This window comes from Zootoca vivipara, chromosome 5, assembly GCF_965207765.1.
Source record: "Zootoca vivipara chromosome 5, rZooViv2.hap1.1, whole genome shotgun sequence".
Taxonomy (NCBI): Eukaryota; Metazoa; Chordata; class Lepidosauria; order Squamata; family Lacertidae; genus Zootoca; species Zootoca vivipara.
Genome location: NC_142588.1, coordinates 62,315,338 through 62,336,318, shown reverse-complemented (window position 1 = coordinate 62,336,318; position 20,981 = coordinate 62,315,338). Strand labels below are relative to the sequence as shown.

The 20,981-nt window shown below is 43.5% G+C and overlaps 1 protein-coding gene across 2 annotated transcripts; it reads left to right on the top strand.

Annotated features, from left to right (window-relative positions):
* Positions 1–2,584: 2,584 nt before the first annotated feature.
* PPP1R7 (protein phosphatase 1 regulatory subunit 7) lies at positions 2,585–18,130 on the top strand. 2 transcript variants are annotated; one of them, XM_035133382.3, is made up of 10 exons: positions 2,585–2,741; positions 5,034–5,156; positions 9,336–9,391; positions 10,829–10,894; positions 11,904–12,034; positions 12,806–12,968; positions 14,479–14,595; positions 15,269–15,373; positions 16,915–17,001; positions 17,707–18,130. In XM_035133382.3, exons 1-10 carry the CDS (start codon positions 2,600–2,602, stop codon positions 17,881–17,883), a joined length of 1,167 nt encoding a protein of 388 aa, XP_034989273.2. In that variant the 5' UTR covers positions 2,585–2,599; the 3' UTR covers positions 17,884–18,130. The 2 variants fall into 2 exon arrangements, with proteins under 2 accessions (XP_034989273.2, XP_034989274.2); XM_035133383.3 differs by lacking the exon at positions 10,829–10,894 and having other exon boundaries at positions 2,589–2,741.
* The last annotated feature ends 2,851 nt before the right edge of the window (positions 18,131–20,981 follow it).

Sequence of the window (20,981 nt, the reverse complement as noted above, 5' to 3'; positions counted from 1 at the left end):
CAAAAAATAGACCAGAGGCAATTAATATTTCATCCAACAGAGCTTTACTGCTATTGAAGGCAAATGGGCATAATGGTCACAAATCCAGTACATTCAGGATTGGCACTGTTCATAAGAAATCCAGTTGCAGCAGACTTAACTTAAACTTACAATAACTTATAATAAGACTAAAGCTTAACACTATATACAGACCACCACACCAGAAGAGATATAGAAAGACAAAGTGAAACCCAGGCTCCTTCTGGCCTATTATTATAGTCAGCATGCCCTTGACTGAAAGAGATAACAGACCCAGTTTAAGCCAGCTGTACTCAGCTTCTCTGAAGGAATAACGCAAACATCATGAACCTTCTGCTTGTTTTTTTCAGACAGAAAAGCTTCCAGATGCCTCTTGAATTAATTAGAGTAGGAAATATCTCTACATATCAGATCAATACTTTTTGTACTAAGAAATGCAGACTGACACTGTTGGGGATCTCAGCAGATGCTGATACCATTGGCTATGGTATCCTTCTGGGCTGCTGGGCTGGGGTGGGATTTGGGGATTTTACAATGGCTCCACTCCTTGGAGGGGAAAATTCAGAAGGTGATATTGAATCCCAATTTGGGAGAAAGATGGGATATAAATGTTGTTGTTGTTGTTTAGTCGTTTAGTCGTGTCCGACTCTTCGTGACCCCATGGACCATAGCACGCCAGGCACTCCTGTCTTGCACTGCCTCCCGTAGTTTGGTCAAACTCATGTTCGTAGCTTCGAGAACACTGTCCAACCATCTTGTCCTCTGTCGTCCCCTTCTCCTAGTGCCCTCAATCTTTCCCAACATCAGGGTCTTGTCCAGGGAGTCTTCTCTTCTCATGAGGTGGCCAAAGTATTGGAGCCTCAGCTTCAGGATCTGGGGATATAAATACACTAGATAATAATAATAATAATAATAATCTGTTTTGCTGTGTTTTTAGATTTTGATTGATTTTGATTATTTTTTAAATGTTAAGATGCCTTGGGTCACTCTGAGAGAAAAGTATCTAACAGATATAATAAATGTTTAAACAACTCTGGCTCATTACAAAAGAAAGCTCCACATGTTGTTGTTGTTTAGTCGTTTAGTCGTGTCCGACTCTTCGTGACCCCATGGACCATAGCACGCCAGGCACTCCTGTCTTGCACTGCCTCCCGTAGTTTGGTCAAACTCATGTTCGTAGCTTCGAGAACACTGTCCAACCATCTTGTCCTCTGTCGTCCCCTTCTCCTTGTGCCCTCCATCTTTCCCAACATCAGGGTCTTTTCCAAGGATTCTTCTCTTCTCATGAGGTGGCCAAAGTATTGGAGCCCCAGCTTCACGATCTGTCCTTCCAGGGAGCACTCAGGGCTGATTTCCTTAAGAATGGATAGGTTTGATCTTCTAGCAGTCCATGGGACTCTCAAGAGTCTCCTCCAGCACCATAATTCAAAAGTATCAATTCTTCGGCGATCAGCCTTCTTTATGGTCCAGCTCTCACTTCCATACATCACTACTGGGAAAACCATAGCTTTAACTATACGGACCTTTGTCGGCAAGGTGATGTCTCTGCTTTTTAAGATGCTGTCTAGGTTTGTCATTGCTTTTCTCCCAAGAAGCAGGCGTCTTTTAATTTCGTGACTGCTGTCACCATCTGCAGTGATCAAGGAGCCCAAGAAAGCTCCACATAACAAGCCATTAATTAATGGAATTCACTGCCACAAATGCTATGAACTTTGATGGTTTATAAAAGAGATGAGACAAACTAACAGAGAATTGGTCTCTCAACATGGTCATTTGGGCATTATATCTAACAGAATCTCCATATACAGAGCCAGTGTGCCACTGAATACCAATTGCTGGAATTTGCCCTGTGAGGCAGCTGCTTCCCTCTGCCTCATGGTAGAGCCAGCCCTGGTCTATACATATTCCTTTGATCCAGCAGGGGTCTACTTGTGTATGCATGCATATCCATAGTTATATGCATTTGATATATTTGACTGACTTCTGGCGGGGAGAGTAAACAGCACAACATTGCAATGAAAGCTGGAGAAAAACAGATGAGCCCATAGACCGCACACTAACATCAGCCACCAAAACCCAGTTATCCAACACAGGAAGTGCAAGCAGTATACCTCCTCCCAAGATCTCCAGGGATGAGCGAACGGCAGGGAAAATGTAGTTTAGCCATTTTCCTTTAGCCACCCTTATTTTCCCCAACCTCCCCCCCTTCTTATTTTTTGTCAGCCGGATTGCTGGCATGGAGACAGCCAGCCTTCACATCCCAATCCAGGGGCGACAGTGACAGAGCGTCCCTACAGCTGACCGACAAGCATCTCGGGGGACATCCGCTGCCCATCCAACCCCATAGCTGCCAAGTTATCCCTTTTTTACAGGGATTTTCCCTTATGCTGAATAGGCTTCCTCGCGAGAAAAGTGAAAACTTGGCAGCTATGCAACCCGCAGAGATTATTCCACCCGTATTTCCTTGGCTTGCCGCCGAGTCTCCTAAAGGAGAACTACATTTCCCAGAAGGCCGTGGGTCCAGGCGCAGGCGCAAGAACCCTCCTGGGAGCCGCTGCGGCGAAGCCGGCCCTGTGATTGGATGCAGGCATTTCCGATCGAGATGCCCATTGGCTGTCCCGAGCGCTGTGTCCGATGCCGGAAAGGGGAGGGGGTAGAAAGCGTTATGGCGACGACGGTAGCTGAGACGGAAAGCGGAGAGGGCGCGCAGGAGATGATGGAGGGTGAGAGGCCGGGCCGTAGCGCGCGGTGTCCGAATTGGGGCCGGGCGAGGGTTGGGGCCGGGGAAGCTGCGGTTCAGGAGCCGTTGGGCGTCAGCGTTATGCGGGAGGTGGGCGCTGTGGAGGAGTCTCACCGTGTGTTGGGGAACCTACTTATTGCAATGGGTGTAGGGGGGCATTGGGAGGAAGCATGGTGGAATAATGGTATTGGGCAAAGGAAACTGTGGGTGTATGCCAAGCAGAGGAGGGACTGTAAGAACCTCCCCGAATCTATATCCATATCCAGTGCATGTTCTCTTTAATGCAGGTTGTTGGGTCTCTCTCCCCTCCCCAATTCCCCCCCCCCAAAAAAAACACTTGGGTGCCTGGCTTCTGCTACGCTGTTACCGTGACCTACAAAATATATCCCTCCTTATCTGTGTGACACTGTTAATATAATTTTAAATAGGGGGCATCTTTTCGAAGAAGAGGTATCTGATAACCCTTCCTCCCGCCAGATTAAGCGGTACCACTAAGTGGTCACTGGAATCCTTGGTGTCAGCAGTTTAAGATGACAAACACAGGGATCTTTTATATTCTTTGGGACCCCATTAGTTGCTTCACATGCTGCCTCTTGCCTCCCCTTCAGTGCTTTACTGCTTTGCTGTACCTTGGGAAATAGTGCAATGAGGTGTTCTTTATGGTAGTGTAGGAATGGAAATTTTAATATGTATGACTCTTGTACTGTGAACAATCATGTGTGACTGCTTTTTGTGGGGACAGGAAAATGATTTAGGAGAAATCTGTTATTGGACCTTTGAGGAGGAATTGCTGATGTTGTTAGTGTTTAAGACTGATGGGTTATGAATTGTGAAAAAATATTACTCTGGGGTTTTTAATCCCAAAGGGCAGTAACCATATTAAGGCATTAGACCAGGAAAACAAAACACCATGGGTGCTCCATCAGGCTAAAGAGCACTGCTATTGACCCTATCTGGGTTCTGTTGAGGAACAATAGGAATATTCATCCTACCCTCTTAGTACTTTTCCCAGCCATTACTAATTCTATTATGCAGAGACCAAAAATTATTAAGAGCTGAAATTTCATCACATGCACTGTTTCAGTAATCCTTACAGCAACTCTATATGGTAGGTGAATATTATGCCTGTATTACAAGTGCAAAGTAAGACTGAGAGTGGTGTGCCAAAAAAATAGGGAAAAGAGTAAGTTTATGACGGAAGCTAATCTGACATTTGAATCAAAAGCATCCTAGGGCAGGCTCTAATCTAGGGGTGGGCAGAGTTCAAGCTTGTTGGATCTGTTGTTTTTTACTAGAACCCCAAAATCTGCTGACAAGAAGCAAATGCAAATGATGTACAGTTATAATTAAAGGGTGTCTCTGAACACATTTTGAACCTAAGGATTTGTTTTCAGTACCGTACTAGAATAACCTCACAGTTATTTAACACAAAAGTTCATTTCTGGTTAGCTTTCTTCATTTTAGCAGCCCAATATTTTATTTCATTTGGGGCAGAGTTCTTTTGTTGTTGCTCTTATTTAACAATTGAACTTAGAAACCCTACCTGAATTACTGCAAATCATCCTGAAATCTACTAGTAGATACAGTTCTGCCTCCTGCCCATACTTGCTGTATCAGCTGCCTCCTGAACAGTAATCGAATCCACTGTGATGCAGATTAAGCACAGAAATTTTAAAAATGAGTCATCTTGTCCCGCATCTTGGTCCCTAAGCAGATGAATTTAAAGTAAGCTCCATGTAGACTTGATATACTTTGGTTACTTTGTCAAATTCTGTACAGCTACTGTTTTTCTTAAACATCTGTTGGGACTTCGTGATGTTGGGTACATATGGCAAGCTAGATGTGTATGCAGTGATCACACATGGCGATCTGTGTGTGGTTTGTCCTCTTTTTCTCACATACACATTATGTGCAGGAAATTCATAACATCCAAAGCAGTCCTGAAGACTGTGGTGGTGTCTTGGAAAGATTTCTATGCCATGTGTTACATGAAGTACTGTACCGTAATTATAATCTATACCTGCAGACTGGGTGGAGAAAAATGTCCAAAAATCTTGGCAGAGAAATGCCCCTCCAGTTGTTGTTGGACTACAACTCCCATCATCCCTAACCAATGGTCATGCTGGCTGGGTCTGATGGGAGTTGGAGTCCAGCAGCTGCAAGACGGTCACAGGTTTCCCACACCTGCTTTAATACCATTAGTAGTTTACATGTGTCTCATTGTTTGCTCCCTTCCAGAAATAAAACTTAATTACAGAGTGTTTCTTTTACACAGTTGACAGGAGGATTGAGTCTGAAGAGTCGGGAGACGATGAAGGGAAGAAGCAAACGGTTTGCATAGTAACAGACCTCAGTCAACAGAGTTTGAGGGATGAACAGAATGGCGATAATTCAACAGGTAAACTGTTATGCTGGTATACACTTGAAGACATCATAACCCATCATTTTAAAGCTTTAGGAGATGAGTTAAAGCAGGAGTAGCTAACATGGTACTCTCTAAATGTTGGACTACTGGTCATGCTCAGGGCCGGCCCTACGGCCAGGCTGGGTGGCCCGAGCACTGGTCCTGTTAGCTAGGGCTGATGGGAGTTGTAGTCCCAAAACAGCTGGAGGGCCAAGTTTGGCCATCACTGCCGTAGTTGAATCTTGCCAATTGTTTCCAACCTATTGCATAAGAAACATCTGTTGTTCCTAGGATCTATTTCAGATGGCATACGTTATATGGAGTTGTGAAACAGGAGAGCAAGAGTTTTGTGTTTAGAATATCACACTAATAATATGGCAGATGCACCAATTAATATCTGAGATGGAATGATTATATTTAGCTGGTGATAATGTGAGGTTTAGCTGCTGATGTGAGCTGGTGAGTTATCACGATGTTGAAAACCAGATATCGCCTAGCTCTTACACAAATGGTGATTCGCGATATATTGCCACCTCAAATATTATGAAACAATTATCACAATGTGAACTTCATACCAGTTTTGGACAATATTTCACCCAGTCCTATCATGCATTTTGAAAATTCTGTGAACAAATCTAGACATAATTGCAGCATTTGTCTGGCTGCGAGTCTGGCAGGAACTTCCTGAACAAACTGCTTTGCCACAATGGGTGCAACTGGGAGTAACTGAGATGATTGGAAGAAGCTCTAGTATTGTGTTCCTAATGCTGAGATAGCCTACTGTTACACAAATGACTAGTAGTTCCGGAGCCCTGTTTGCATCCAGTGCAGTACAGAACCTGAAGCGCCGATTCTGCGCATGCTCGCTGTGCGATTTGGCGCTTTTGTGCATGCATGTGATGTCTTTCGGTGCGTTTGCACATGTGTGAATCGCCGAACCCAGAAGTAACCTGTTCCGGTACTTCCATGTTCGGCGAGTTCGTAACCCATGGTGTACGCAACCCGCAGCGAACCTAACTAGGATTATGACTGTATTAATTGCCAAGACCACTGTTGGGTTTTTTCTAATCCTGGCCTCGGGCGGGTTCATAATCTGGCATGCAAGTTTGGCACACCAGCCTGCTTCTTTCAGCCCAGTTTGTTTTGGGCTGAGGACTTGCAGCCTGCATTTCATCTCCTGCACATGTGCAGTTTTGGCATTCTGACAATTTTGAGCTCCTTTATTGTACTTTGCCTACGGCCCTGTGGTGCGCTCAGAGGGAATTTGCTTTCAGCCTCAACCACATGGTGGCAAAAATGTCAGCTGACTTCCCAACAGATTGTGACAACCACTTTGTTCATGAATATATGCTAAATTAATAATAAGCGAGGTGGGCAGGTGGTTGCTCTGTATGTGTTTCAGTATTAACTGAATGATGACATTTTCACAGCAAAGTATCTCCTCTGCTGGCTTGTAGACTTGTGTTGGAGCTGCATCCTGCTCAATCCCTAAAATGCAGGAATTTTTGCTTTACTGGATTTCAGAACATTGGTGGCTTAGGCAACTATTATTTAATCGGATTGCTATCTATATTTGTCCATGAATGAAATATACTGCGAGGAATTCAGTGCTATTATGATCATTCTGTCAGCACAAGCATTTCTACTTGACGGTGGGAACGTGACCCTCTCCTTCCCCTACACGCTGTTTTCGGCGTTCTCCCAACTTTACACACACACACACAAGCCATTTTTGAAGGGGGTGGGTAAGCAGGATTTGTCATGCTGGCTCCCGCTAGCACAACTATTTAGTTAAATCCAGTGCTTATCAGGTGGTGGGAATGTGTGTGGAATTCGGGGACATGAAAGTTGATTGTAGCAGAGTAAATAGGCAAGAGCATCCAGTAGTTTTCCCCACACCTTTCTTTCCTTTGGCCCTTCTTGCTTCCTGTAGCTGATGATTTGAGAGAGGAAGCTTGCAGAAAAGGATTTGGAGGAGAGAGGGTGGTTTTGCACATGGGAGAGCAGGTGTGGGGCACCTTTGGCCAAACTACAATTCCCTTCAGCCCCAGTGGGGCCAATGGGGTGGTGGAAGTTGCAGTTCAGCAAAATCTGGAGAGCTAAAGATTCCCCTCGCCTGAGATAGAGCAAGGGGGAACTGGCCAGCTCAAGAGGGGACGGTAGCAAATGGTTCGGTGGGTGGCAGCAAATCCTGTGTGCTGGAATAAATGGCTTCTGTAGCCTTCCTGAGTCATTATTTGTTCACAAGTTTGTCATTGGGTGAGGGGGAGATTGCGATGAGCCTGTTAGTCCTGTCCCTTCCATTGCATCCCTGCTTGCTTCTCCTGCCACATGTTGGGAAAGCAACATCTATAGTAGGAAGCTCCTTTTATTCGTGCAGGTTCTGTGCACAACTAAAAACCTTGACATTTCAGGGTTGTAAATTGCTTGGGGAGCCTGCAAAAGTATAGTTAGCTCCCCACTGTCAATGTTTGCCCTTCCATGCTTGAAAGGTGGTGAAACTGGGGGGGGGGTGACAGAGGAGATTGGAGCCCCTCGACTCTTCTCCCAAAGCAAAAACAGACCGCAAAACCAATAAAAGCACTGCTGACAATCTTTGTTTTTAAATAAAGAGAAAGAAACTTCAATTGCTTTGGCTGATGCATTTTGGAAACGTCCTTCATTGGGAACATGTTTTATATAACAATTTCCACCAAGTACTTGAATCACAATACCAGCTTCTGTTTACTAAAGTGGCTGGTGAACTTGATGGAAATTGCTATACACCTGGAGTTCCTTTCCCCCCTGCTTGTTCCTGCTTATTGTGTTGAGGCTTGAACGCCTGAAGAGGGCTTATGTTGCTGAACATTACGTGAAGGAGAGAATCCACCCACCTGCCAAATGGAAAGCTTGCATGAATTATTCAGCACAAATCTCTGAGGTCCACCTCCACTCATGCATACAGAGTGAGAATTGCATTTAGGAACGAGGTTGGGTTTTGAAGGGGGGGAAATCAAAGCAGCAAAACGGTTTCTTCAAAAAGCTGGTAATACCAGGTTCTCAGTGTACTCTAATGAAAAAAAGTGAGACCTAATAATACAGCTTGCAAATATATCTGGCTGACTTTAATCATGAAGAATATGGCTCTAGTTCTTCAGGTAACTAGTCCAAGAAATTGGTGTTTTGATTTTAGTTTCTACCGTTCCAAGAGCTGTGCCATGTTACCCAAAGGGAGCAGGCTGCAAAGATGGCCGGTGACTAATCTAACAATTCTGGTAACAGTTACTGTATTTTTCATTCCATGACGGACTTTTTTCCTCCTAAAAAGTAAGAGGAAATGTCTGTGCATCTTATGGAGTGAATGCGTGGTCCCTGGAGCTGAATTGCCCAGGGGCTAAAGGCAGATCGTGCTTTTTTAAAGAAAGAGCTAAAGGCTAAGGAGAGGGAATGAGCATGTTGAAAGGAACCCGCTCAGCAGCTGATTGCAAGAGATCGGGGAGGGAGATCAGAGAGCTAGCTCCCTTCCCGGCCCCTTGCCTAGGCCTCAATTGTTGTCTGCAGAGGGAGACATGTGACTGGCTGATTAGATTATCTGTCTGGAAACTAGAGAAGCTGCAGAACTGTGAGTTGAACCCCATAAAAACAGGATTTTTCCCCTTTGCAAGGAAACTCAGCAACTTTGAGCTGATCCTAAAAAATGGAGCTTTCCCCCTGTGCAAAAGAAGCTTCCTCAAATATTTAATGGGGGGACAAAGGCACCTAGGCCTCTAGGAGTTGGCTGCTATGCCTAGGACAATTCAAGAAAGCAAAATATTTTTTTTCTTGTTTTCCTGCTCTAAAAACTAGGTGCGTCCTATGGAGTGAAAAATACGGTATATCGTTTGTGCAAACAATTAGCCACTTTGTCAGCTATGACCTTCCTCCTTTAACCACTGAAGCAAAACTTCTGTTAGTGCAGTGTTGTAAATGTACATTTTCTGGGGGGAAGGGTTCATTAGTATTGCTTCCTTCAATGTATATCACACCTCTTACTGGCAACGTGACCACCAGGTTAGGAGGCCTGATCCAGTCTGAACACGTTAGGTTCTCTCTTTTGAAGGCATTCTTTCTCCTCTGGGACAGCTGACATTGCAAGCTTGAGTTCAGTTGATGAGCACCATGGGCTTAAAGCAGAGTGCATTTGTTCTATTGCAGCTGAAGCTGAGACGCCAGTGGATATGGAGACGATTAGCCTGGATCCGGAAGCAGAGGTAATATAGATTCACTGTAATTTACATTGTAGCAATGCATGGGAAGGGCCCACAGAGGAAGAACTCTGAAGCCTGTGTGATCAAGAATTTCTTTCCAAGAGTTAACAGATGTCACCCCTGTTAAAATGTATATATTGTTTCTGTGCTGAGATCTAGGGCAATGGTGGGGCAGGTACTTGGTATGAGAAGAGCTGGATCACAACAGCAGAGAAACTGGGGAAGATAGCTTCAAAGGCAACAAGATACTTTGCTGATGGAAAGTTGATACAAAAAGGGATCTGCTGTTCTCCTTTTTGTCTTTGAAGATCTGCACTGTCAAGCTGTTTTCAGATCTGTTGGTATGGAGGAAAACTTTTGATTAGACAGCATGTCAAAGGGCTCCACTTTCCCTATAGAAGACTATAAAAAGGAATTAGTTGCCTGCTCTGTGTGTCCCATTCCCCAAAATGCAAAAGCAAATGGCACACACGGTGTATTTCTAAGCATATAGTTACAAAGCATGTAACTGACACTATCCCCACAGGATTTTCATTACAGTGGAACCTCGGTGCCCGAACACCTTAGTTGTCGTACGTTTTGGTTCTCAAACGCCAAAAACGTCCATTTTTGAACGTTTTTCAGACCCCAAGTGTGTGATGCGGCTTCCACTGAGGGCAAGAAGCTCTTGCAACCAATGGGAAGCCACGCCTTGGTTTTTGAACGTTTCAGAAGCCAAATGGGCTTCCGGAATGGATTTTGTTCGAGAACCGAGCAACCACTGTACTATGGTAGTAATGTAACCAGAAGGAAGAATTGGGTGGCTTTGTGTGTTGACAGATGTGGATTTGTTTACATATTTACGTAAATGTACATGTGCTTTTTAAAAACCGGGGGGGGGGGGGACCAACTTGCTTGGCTGATGCATGAAGAGAACGAGCTTTGACATCACTGTGTACTTTTCATGGCAAAGTTGAGTAGGAGCTGGGCTTGTCCCACAGAATAAAAATAGGGCCAAATACTTGTGTTCCTGATTGCTGAAAAAGATGTAATATATTCGGCACAGAGCCCCTTCTTTTAGGAAGAGATGTGAGTCCTGCACAGCAATTGTGCTGATTTGTTTCTCTCTAAGCCAGGCATCCCCAAACTTCAGCCCTCCAGATGTTTTGGACTACAATTCCCATCATCCCTGACCACTGGTCCTCTTAGCTAGGGATCATGGGAGTTGTAGGCCAAAACATCTGGAGGGCCGCAGTTTGGGTATGTCTGCTCTAAGCAGAAGGCCCTTATCTAGTTAACAAAGGCCAGCTTTTCTGCACACTGTGATGGTAATCACCCACCCTTGCAACCCACATGCTATAGGCTTACAATCTACCTTCATGCTACTTACTTTAGAAGTAATATTGAAATAAACCTTTGTGTGAATACTAAGACAGCTTGTGGCTTTTTATCGCCTTTCAGGATGTTGATCTGAATCACTTCCGAATTGGCAAGATTGAAGGGTTTGAGGTTCTCAAGAAAGTGAAGGTGAGACTCTTAAGGAGCCCTCTCTAGTTGAGCTGAAATGGCTCTGCCATGGTTGTGTAACTGAGAGTATGCATGGCAGCCAAAGTACTGTGCTATATTTCTCTGGCTAGAGGGATGCAGCGTAATGGAATAAAGACTGCATTTGAGAAAAGGGAAGCAGAGGGCACCCAGAGGTACACTAGTAGCATTCCACTGTGGGTCATATTACAAATGATGCAGAAAGACCATGACTGGATTTCCTGAACTCTTTAAAAAGTAAATTTGAAAGCAGCCACTGAGGGAATTAACTCAAGGGAGCAGTGCTTGGGTGAAGGAATGTTCAACCCTTCGCCATACCCTAAGCATTTTTCCCAATTCAAATTCTCATGCACACACAGAGCTACTAATAGTTTCACCATGAGAAAAGGTAGACACAATACAGACACAGCCAGATGGGTGGGGTACAAATAATAAATTATTATTATTATTATTATTATTATTATTGTAATATTTCCCAAGTGGGGTTAATATCCACTTCAGGGGCAATTTTAAGCTGGAAAGTGGCATGAGCGGAAGCCTCATTGACCTGAACGTATTTGGGGTCTCCACAGCTGCTTTTAGGCTTTATAAAGGACATTGGGAGGTTCAGTAATTTGTTCAGTTTGATTCTCTATCTCCATAGCTGGGCCTCCCCTTGGCAATCTACAGCAGTGGTGTGCTGTAGATGAAATTTCATTTTCTCCTGGCCCAAAGACTGCCAAGATTGGCAACATGTCCCCCCCCCCAGTGAAAATGCACAGTAACCCATTTTGGCCGCTGCAGGAGTCATCTTCTGGTGAGGAATGGGTGGAGATATTAGGAATTGGTGGAGGAGCAGGAGATGAACAAATAATTTGAGTGAGGGCAGCATCCACCTGCAGAGAACTTATTTTCAAAGCTGTTTCATACACAGTATTAAGTGCATCTGTTGGGAGTGAGACTTGTGCATTATTGTTTTTACATCTTTGTTTATCTTCACTCCACCCGTCAGACTCTTTGTCTCCGTCAGAACTTGATTAAGTGCATTGAGAATCTGGAACAGTTGCAAAGTCTCAGAGAATTGGATCTCTATGACAATCAGATTCGAAAGATTGAGAACTTGGAGGCCCTGACAGAACTTGAGTGAGTACCTAGGCTATATAAGGGCTTTAAAAGTAATTGCCAGCACTTTGAATTGTCTTGGAAATTGACTGGAATACAGGAAAGTTATTTCAGTACTGGTGAGAGATGTTCCCATATTTGTCTCCCTCTTTCAGAATGGCTGTCCTCATTGTAACATGCTTCTTTTTTTCCTGGATCATAGATCCTATTGTAACTTGCATGGTTATGTAAGACAGTGGCTTCATGCAGACACCAATTGTATTGTTAATTCAGATATTGTGCCTAACTATACTTAGTACAAACCATGGTTTCTGATTTTGCTTGAGTGGCCAAATCTGTTGTTCATATAAAGAGAGACTACAGTACAAACTACCATCCCATCTGCAGAAGCTTCATTTCAGCCAGTATATACAAAGCTCTTTGATTTCCTCAATCCGTTGCCAGACTACAATCCCCATCATGCCATTCTGCTGGGGGGGGGCTCATGGTCATTGGAGTCCGACAACATATGGAGGGCTACAGATTCCCCACCCTTGGTGTAAAGAGTGAAGTTACAGATTCAGACCGGAGGAACCCAAGTTCAAACCTCCAGTGAGCCATGAAGCTCACTTGAGTGATATTGGGCCAGTCTCATACTCTCTCATCATACCCCACCTCTGAGTCGTTGTGAAGGTAAAATAGGAACCAGCTACATATATAACACTATGAGCTCTTTGGAGCAAGATTGGGATGCTATACAGTACCTTAGAAGATGTCTACATTTTAAAGTATTTTCCTTTGTTTCCTATTTAGGGTCCTGGATATTTCGTTTAACATTCTACGACACATTGAGGGGCTGGACCAGCTCACTCAGTTAAAGAAACTCTTCCTTGTGAACAATAAAATCAGCAAAATTGAGAATCTAAGCAACTTACAGCAATTACAGATGTTAGAGCTGGGATCTAATCGAATCAGGGTAGGTATTTGATCCGTCATTGTATAGCTGAGGATCCGTCATTGTATAGCTGAGAAATCAGCCATATCAGACAGGAGTGGGGAGAAGTAAAAACTTTCAGGTTGCAAATGTGGTGCTGCTGACTGCAACAGTGACTTCTAGAGGGAGACTTAAGAAGCACAGAAAAAGTATCCATTTGGCCTCCAAATGCTTTCCTTGGCAACCTCCCTGATATCTGTTAAAAAATGTGTTGCTCCCCCTTCTGAGAATAACTCAAGAAAAACATTTTAAAATGCAAGAGGGAAACTCATCACAGTGTTGATTGTGGCTGGCATTTCAAGCAGCACACTGAAAGACAACTTCAGGTTGTTACGTAAGGGGACCAAAACTGAAAAGTACTGGAGGATCAAAGGCTTGTAACTAACTATACTACTGACAGCATAGATTTGAAGGTGGAAGAAAGCCAAACCATAGACTTGGCAAGATCAGATAGTACATTAAGAAACTGTGAATTTGGGGGGGGGCAGCTGATAAGCAACAAGAAGTTGAGTGGAACTTGTTACATGAAAGCGACAACTTAAGCTAGAACAGGGTCCCCAAACTAAGGCCCGGGGGCCAGATGCGGCCCAATTGCCTTCTAAATCCGGCCCGTGGGTGGTCTTGGAATCAGCATGTTTTTACATGAGTAGAATGTGTCCTTTTATTTAAAATGCAACTTTGGGTTATTTGTGGGGCATAGGAATTCGTTCATATTTTTTTTCAAAATATAGTCCGGCCCACCACATGGTCTGAGGGACGGTGGACCGGCCCCCTGCTGAAAAAGTTTGCTGACCCCTGAGCTAGAAGATGAAATGAAATTTTGAGGCACAAAATAAGCAGAATATTCTCCGTTCTAGTCCATAATAATCAAACATCAGTGAAAAAATATGGCTAATAACTATTTATATTGGGTAGCCGGCATACTGTCTTCCAGTTCCTTCATGTAATCGCTTGTTTTGAAAAATACTCTTAAACATAAGATACTTTTTCTTTCTTTTATTGACAATGCTGAAATATTTTGCCAGGTGGAATTACCTCATTTTTCCAGCTTCACATGGATTCCCTAGGTGCTTAATAATTAAGAAGGTACATCCTGCTAATGGGATTCTGTAGGCCACTTGTTCTGAGATTCTACCTTCTTAAGGAATTTCTTCTCAGAACTTCTTTGGGAGTCCAAATGACAAAGAACTCAAACTTGAAACTGAAAGTTGCTATTCTGCAGCATTTTCCCACAGCTTAAGTATGTATACAGTACTGTGTTAGTTCAGCTTGCTTGGCCAGTACAAAGTTGAAGTAGTCAGTCGTACAGCATGAGACGTCTGATCAGAATAATCTCATAACCCACCTTCAGTATACAAGTTTGTGATAAAAGAGTGGGTGAGGCGATGATTGGTAATTGACTGTGCTACAGTCTTACTAAGTAGAGAATGTGTTGCAAGAGGTTTGCTTGCTAGAATCAAGGATTGTAATGTTTACTGTGGTCAATTTGCAGGCAATTCAGAATATTGATGCGTTGACTAATCTGGACAGCCTGTTTCTGGGAAAGAACAAAATCACCAAGCTTCAGAACCTGGATGCATTGACAAACTTAACAGTGCTTAGTATACAGGTATCAGCCCTGGGCTTCCCATTCCATTTATTTATTCATTTAACATGTCTGCTTTTCCCCATCATATGAACTTTGCAGCAGTTTAGACCTTTCGAAACTAGAATGACAAAAAGACCAGTAACCTCTATGAATGAAGGGAGGCGATTATATGGTAGTTATAGTTCAGATTGTGGAAGGAAGGAACTGTCAACCAGTTTTCTCAGCTTATCATTTTCCAGTCTTAAAAATGAGTTCTCTACATTTCTTCAGCAACTTGCAGTCTGAAAAGAAATGAAAATTCTTCAGCATCTTAGTGTGAATTTATTCTAATAAACACATTTGTGTATGCAGTTTTGATTAATGTACAGATTTTTACAAGCAATTTCTCCTAATGCATTTTGGTATGATATTGTCACTAATATTTTCATTTGTATGCATGCTTTCCTCTTAATATATGATTTTTAATACATTATTTGTTCGAACTGCATCAGAAATTATGCAAAGGGTTAATGAAAATTTAAAGTAATGTACATGGGCCAAGGTGTACATGTGATATTGTGCAGCTGCACAATGACTCCCAAGTCTTGTATAAAATGTGCCATGCAAATACAGTGTGTTCAATAGAGAGACGTGTAAATTTTTTACCTGAAAAGTCTGGTTCTGTCATGTTAATCCATTTTTATCACCACCCTAGAGCAATCGGTTGACCAAGATTGAAGGGCTGCAGAATTTGGGGAACTTGAGGGAGCTGTACCTTAGCCATAATGGCATAGAAGTCATTGAGGGGCTGGAAAACAATGTGAGTTGCCTATTTATTGTTATCTATTTGGCGCCATCCTTGTACATGCCATTTTACAAAGAATGAGCAGTCAAGTTTCTACCCCAAGAGACTTATAAACTAGACACAGATGCAAGGGAGGCAACAGAGGAATGGGACAGAAATGGGGGAATATGGAAAGAACACACATTTTAGTTACACATAAAGGTAAAGGTAAAGTGACCCCTGACCATTAGGTCCAGTCGTGACCGACTCTGGGGTTGCGCGCTCATCTCGCATTATTGGCTGAGGGAGCCGGCGTATAGCTTCCAGGTCATGTGGCCAGCATGACAAAGCCGCTTCTGGCAAACCAGAGCAGCACATGGAAACGCCGTTTACCTTCCCGCTGTAGCGGTTCCTATTTATCTACTTGCACTTTGACGTGCTTTCGAACTGCTAGGTTGGCAGGAGCTGGGACCAAGCAACGGAAGCTCACCCCGTCACAGGGATTCGAACCGCCGACCTTCTGATCAGCAAGCCCTAGGCTCAGTGGTTTAACCACAGCGCCACCTGGGTCCCATCTAGTTACACATGTATAGGCTTAATTTTAGTAGAGCATTGGGACTAGGTGGTTGTTCTAATGGCTTCATGGAACAGGTGAGTTTTGAGGAAGGAAGGAAGGAAGGAGTTGTATCATAGAGACATCCTGGAAAGGCAACTGAAGGATAGGGGACAGCAACAAGGAGAGCACAGAGGTGTGTGTGTGTGTGTGTGTGTGTGTGTGTGTGTGTGTGTGTAAGCGTGTAAGCACAGTCTTTTGAGGGAGCAGGAGACCTTTGGATTACTGAAGGTGATTGGAGATAGATGACTGTAAGCCACAGGCAGGGATATGTCTGGTTATAAGTGTGTGGAGATAAAGTGAGGAAGGCTATGGAGGGGTTTGAAGGTAAGGAAAAGAAGCTTGTGTGGTGAAGAGGAAGCTAGTAGTGTGAGGATTTAGGAAAGGGTGTTAATGTGTTCAGTTACAAGAGAGGTAAATAATTTTGGACACAGTACTGGATAGAAGTAGGGAAACCAATGTGAGGAAGCAGAAGACCAGAGAGGAGGATGAGTGATGTGAATGTGAGTTTCTGCCAAAGGGGAACAAACAAAGGGTTGTATTTTTTTACTATCTACTTTTGTATTTAGCCACGCTTGGTTATATAAAGCAATATTGAGGGAATTCCAGAGCACGAGTAGTATTTTGGGAAATGGGTTGTGCTAATTGGCCTGCTAGTTCTGGCCAGTTCAGTAAATTTGTCCAATCTTGGTGTTTAGATGCCAAAGGTCAAGAAGGTTTATGTAGTATATATATATACTAAATGGCGTGTACAAGGATGGCGCCATATATGTAGTATATATATATGCTCTGCAATATATATGTAGTAGACTCTGCAGTATGTATGGTTGCTGAACTTTGGCTTTGGCTGTTTTGCTACATGGCATGTCCCTTAACGCCTATTAATGTTTCGTCCAAGGATGCACAATTTGCAAGAAGACAAGAATGAAAATAGAGACTAAAGTTTTCTTTATGCTTGTTTCAGAATAAATTGACAATGCTGGACATTGCGGCCAACAGGATCAAAAAAATTGAAAATATTACCCATCTAACAGAGCTCCAAGAATTTTGGGTAAGTCTATGAGAGGGAGACCAAGAAGTGCTTACGGACCAGCAGCATAGCCACAATGGCTATGTTTGGCCTCCACTGTCAGAGGCAGTGTTTGTTGGGGAATCATAGGTAGGCAGAGTACTGTTGTGCTCATGTCCTGCTTGCAAGCTTCCCATAGGTATCTGGTTGGTTACTCTCCAAACAGGAAGAGCTGGACTAGGCGGGACATTGGCTGATACAGAAGGCTATTCTTACGTTTTTTGAATTGTGGCTTAAGACCCCGATAACCTGATCTAGTACTCAGTCTCTGATGGTGTGGGAGAGTTTCCAACTTTCTAAAGTTCTGCAGTGACAGAACTTCAATTCCAGGCTGTCCTACCAAGTGGTCAGAAATTGGGGATCCAGAAACGCATCTTTAATACAGCGCTCAAACAAAATTACTGTCCTGTGTTTTGGGGAGAGTGGGTGTCATTCCCATACACTGAATTTACATGCATATGAGAGCCACAGCATGGGAAGCACTGGACTCGAATAATTGGTAGGCCTAAGGACTGCTCTTTAGATTATACCAGTCGTCTGGGAGCTGCAGCAGCATGGATTGCTTTTGTGCCATCAGACTTAATAGGAAAAGCCCTGGCCCATCTAGGGCCATGACCCCGAGATTAAGAGTCTATTTTTTACCAACTCTCAAGAATTGCTGGCACTTTTCTTTTGTGTTTTACCCAGATGAATGATAACCTCATTGAGTGTTGGAGCGACTTGGATGAGCTGAAAGGAGCCAAGAACTTGGAAACTGTCTACCTGGAGCGAAACCCACTGCAAAAAGATCCCCAGTACCGACGCAAAATCATGCTGGCCCTTCCAACTGTCCGGCAGATTGATGCCACCTTTGTCCGGTTCTGAACCCTCTCCAGTCCCTTACCCTCCTCCCTCCCTCCCTCCCTCCCTCCCTCCCTCCCTCTCTCAGAGTGTCACAGATGGGATTTTCATCCACACTGCATCCTCTGTCTTCAGCCCTCCGACACTTAAAGAGCAAACGGCTAACCAAGAGCACTGATAACAGACCTTGCGTATAATGCACACACTTGTCGTTTTTTGATTATTATTATAATTATTATAATTATTATTATTAAATCTTTAATGTGTGAGATTTCCTGGTTGTGACAGTGTCTGTTCCTATTGGGCAGTCTAGTAGCATGTTCAGAGATGTACTCTGAAACCTGAGCATTTTCTGTCTGTAAAGTGTTGGGTGTATCTGTTCTTGAAGAATTGCATGGTGACCCATTGGTCCCCTAAGCTCTTTCCCTGTCACTGACACCTAGTAGTAATAGTCCCTGAAACAACTATTCAGAGCTGAATAGCACCAGCATTGTTTTACACATTGAAATAAGCCAGGAAATGGGGACAGGGAAAGGATACTCATACTGTGGAATGCAATCTGTAATTCTGTCCCCTTTCCTAAACTGAAGAGGCAGGGCCATCTTGGATAGCCTTTCCAATGAGCATTGTAGCAACTAGATGCAAACCAGCCTCTATTGTATAGTTAAGCAGCTTCTTCCAGTCTTCACTTTGATCTGCATTCCATAATGTAACAGCTGGGTGTTGTACCTGTCAATATTTGCACTGGAAATGATAGGTCACATCCTGTTTCTTCTCATTGTGCAAGCATGCCTGTATTCCATATGCTTCTATTTGCCATTCTAGCCCTCTCATCTGCTGGCGTGCATTCTGATGGGATGCAGTTTAGCAGCATGACGTTTCCATTTGTTTACATGTATGAGATACTTGAGATTCCTGCATTGCAGGGGGTTGGATTAGATGACCCTCGGGGTCCCTTCCAAATCTATGGTTCTGTGAATACATTGCATTCCTCCTGCTGATTTATAAAGGCAGACTCCTTTATAGTGGTAAAACAAGTTGCACCACTTGCGTGTGAAATTCATATTGTGTTAATTTGTTGGGGATGAGGGAAGAATTAGTTCTATCGATGATCTAACTGTGACTATTATTGCCAACTAGTTGTTTTATTTATTACAATTAGTTATATTTATCATGCGCCTTTCAAGATCTACCAAGGCAGCTTACAAGTAATATTCAAATGCATACCTCAAAAACACAATAAACAATACTAAGATATTAAAATACATCAGAATCCTTCCAACAGGGCAGTAGATCACCATGTGTTGAGGGGAGCAAATCTAGGGGTGGGGTGTTCTCCTGTCTCCCGTTCCTAGAAGCCTTCCTACAGGAGGGTTGATGGTAGATTGTCCTAGTGGGAAAAGGGGGCAAGAGAGTAGGGAAAGGGATCAGTAGGGTGAGAGGGTGCATAGTTTTATATCTCTTAACACTGTTATTTAGGACTCTCCTTTGTCATTTAGGAATAACCAACTACAGTAAATGTATGCACAAATTTGAAGCCAATGCCTTTTCTTGGGGGCTGTTGGACATTACTTTAACTGTGCCTCTTGAATATACAGTACTGGCAGTGGAGGTGAACGGTCATCTATTTTGAACAAGTATCCTGGAAGGCACCACATTGTAAAGTTATCTTTCAGCAACTCTTGAGAGGGCCCTCGGCAAATAGTCAGAATATATTGGTTTGAAATCGTCTTTGCAGCCCAATATTCTCCAAAGAACTGAGGGCAGTACATAGTAACGATATGGCTGAACAGTGAATTGAACCTGGGTCTTCTTGGCCCTAGTGCAACTCTGTATTCAACTTATCCCATGGCTCTCCTGCAGAGTGCCGAACTTTTCTTCAGGAAAGCAATTCCGATCCAGCTGAGCAGAGTAATGTGCGGTGCTATACTGGCCTTGAGTAAAGAGATTTCACTCCTGAGAACTTGGCATCACGGACATTGCAATCTTTATTGATCGGCTACCTAAGAGTTTTCTTTGCACGTTGAAGTGATTTCTAAATTGACCTCTCTGTTGCACCCCTGCAGCAGTATGCAGTAGTCACGAAAAGGAATCAGAAAGCTGAAGAACAGCCAATGGAACAGCTGGCATCTAGAGGAAAGAAGACAAACTGGGGGGGGGGGCAGTGTTAATGTTAATACCCTTCAAGTTTATCTTGGAAATAAAATGTTGGTTCAGTTGGGGACACACACCACAGAGAAATGGAACCTATAGAAATGTAGAGTTTAAGGTAGACGTGAAAAAAGGTGATGGTCCACTATGTGTATGACTTGGGCCTAAATGTTACCCATCTTGATTGATCCCTGGGTACCTGTAGGTGTGAGGAATGCATATCCTGTAAAATTAAGTACTCTGGTTTTCCTGGTCCTTTCCTTGCCTGTGTTTTTCCCCAGTTGTCTGAAGGTTTTCCAGTTGTCCGAATACTGAGCTTAGACGTTAGTTAGGTTTGTTGGTTTCAGAGCTGCTGAATGCCAAGCTTCCCATCACTCTCCAATTATGATCTCATAGGTGACGGCTTCAGAACTCTCAAGTCAGCAGCAGCAGGTGAGGTTTTAACAAGTCTCTGTAGGACAGATTGTTGTCTAGGCCCTCCCCAACCTGGAGCCCTTCAAATGCTTTGGACTACGGCTGCCCTCCACCGCAGCTAATGGAGGAAAAGGCTATCAATGGTTACTAGTCATGAGGAGTGTGTTCTACCTCTCCTATGGGAGACGGTTTGCCTCTGAATACTATTTGCTGGGAAATGACTGCAGAAGAGAGGCCTATTGTGCCTATGTCCAGCTTGGCGACTTCCCATAGGTAACTGGTTAGCCACTGTAGGGAACAGGATGCTGGACTAGAGGCCTTTATTTGCATCCAGTAGGGCTCTTATTAGGAAATGGGCGGCATCCAATGGATCTAGAGAATGAGCAGTAGTCCCTCCTCTCTTTTTTTCTTCCCACCTCACCTTCCTTCCCATTGGTCAGACAAAGACTCACTTGACATGCTAAAGCTATTTCTCTTTTTTGTTATATGCACCTTTTCTATATATCTATTTGCCATAAGGAAAACCTAATAAAACGTGGCTGCTTACGTTTATGCTC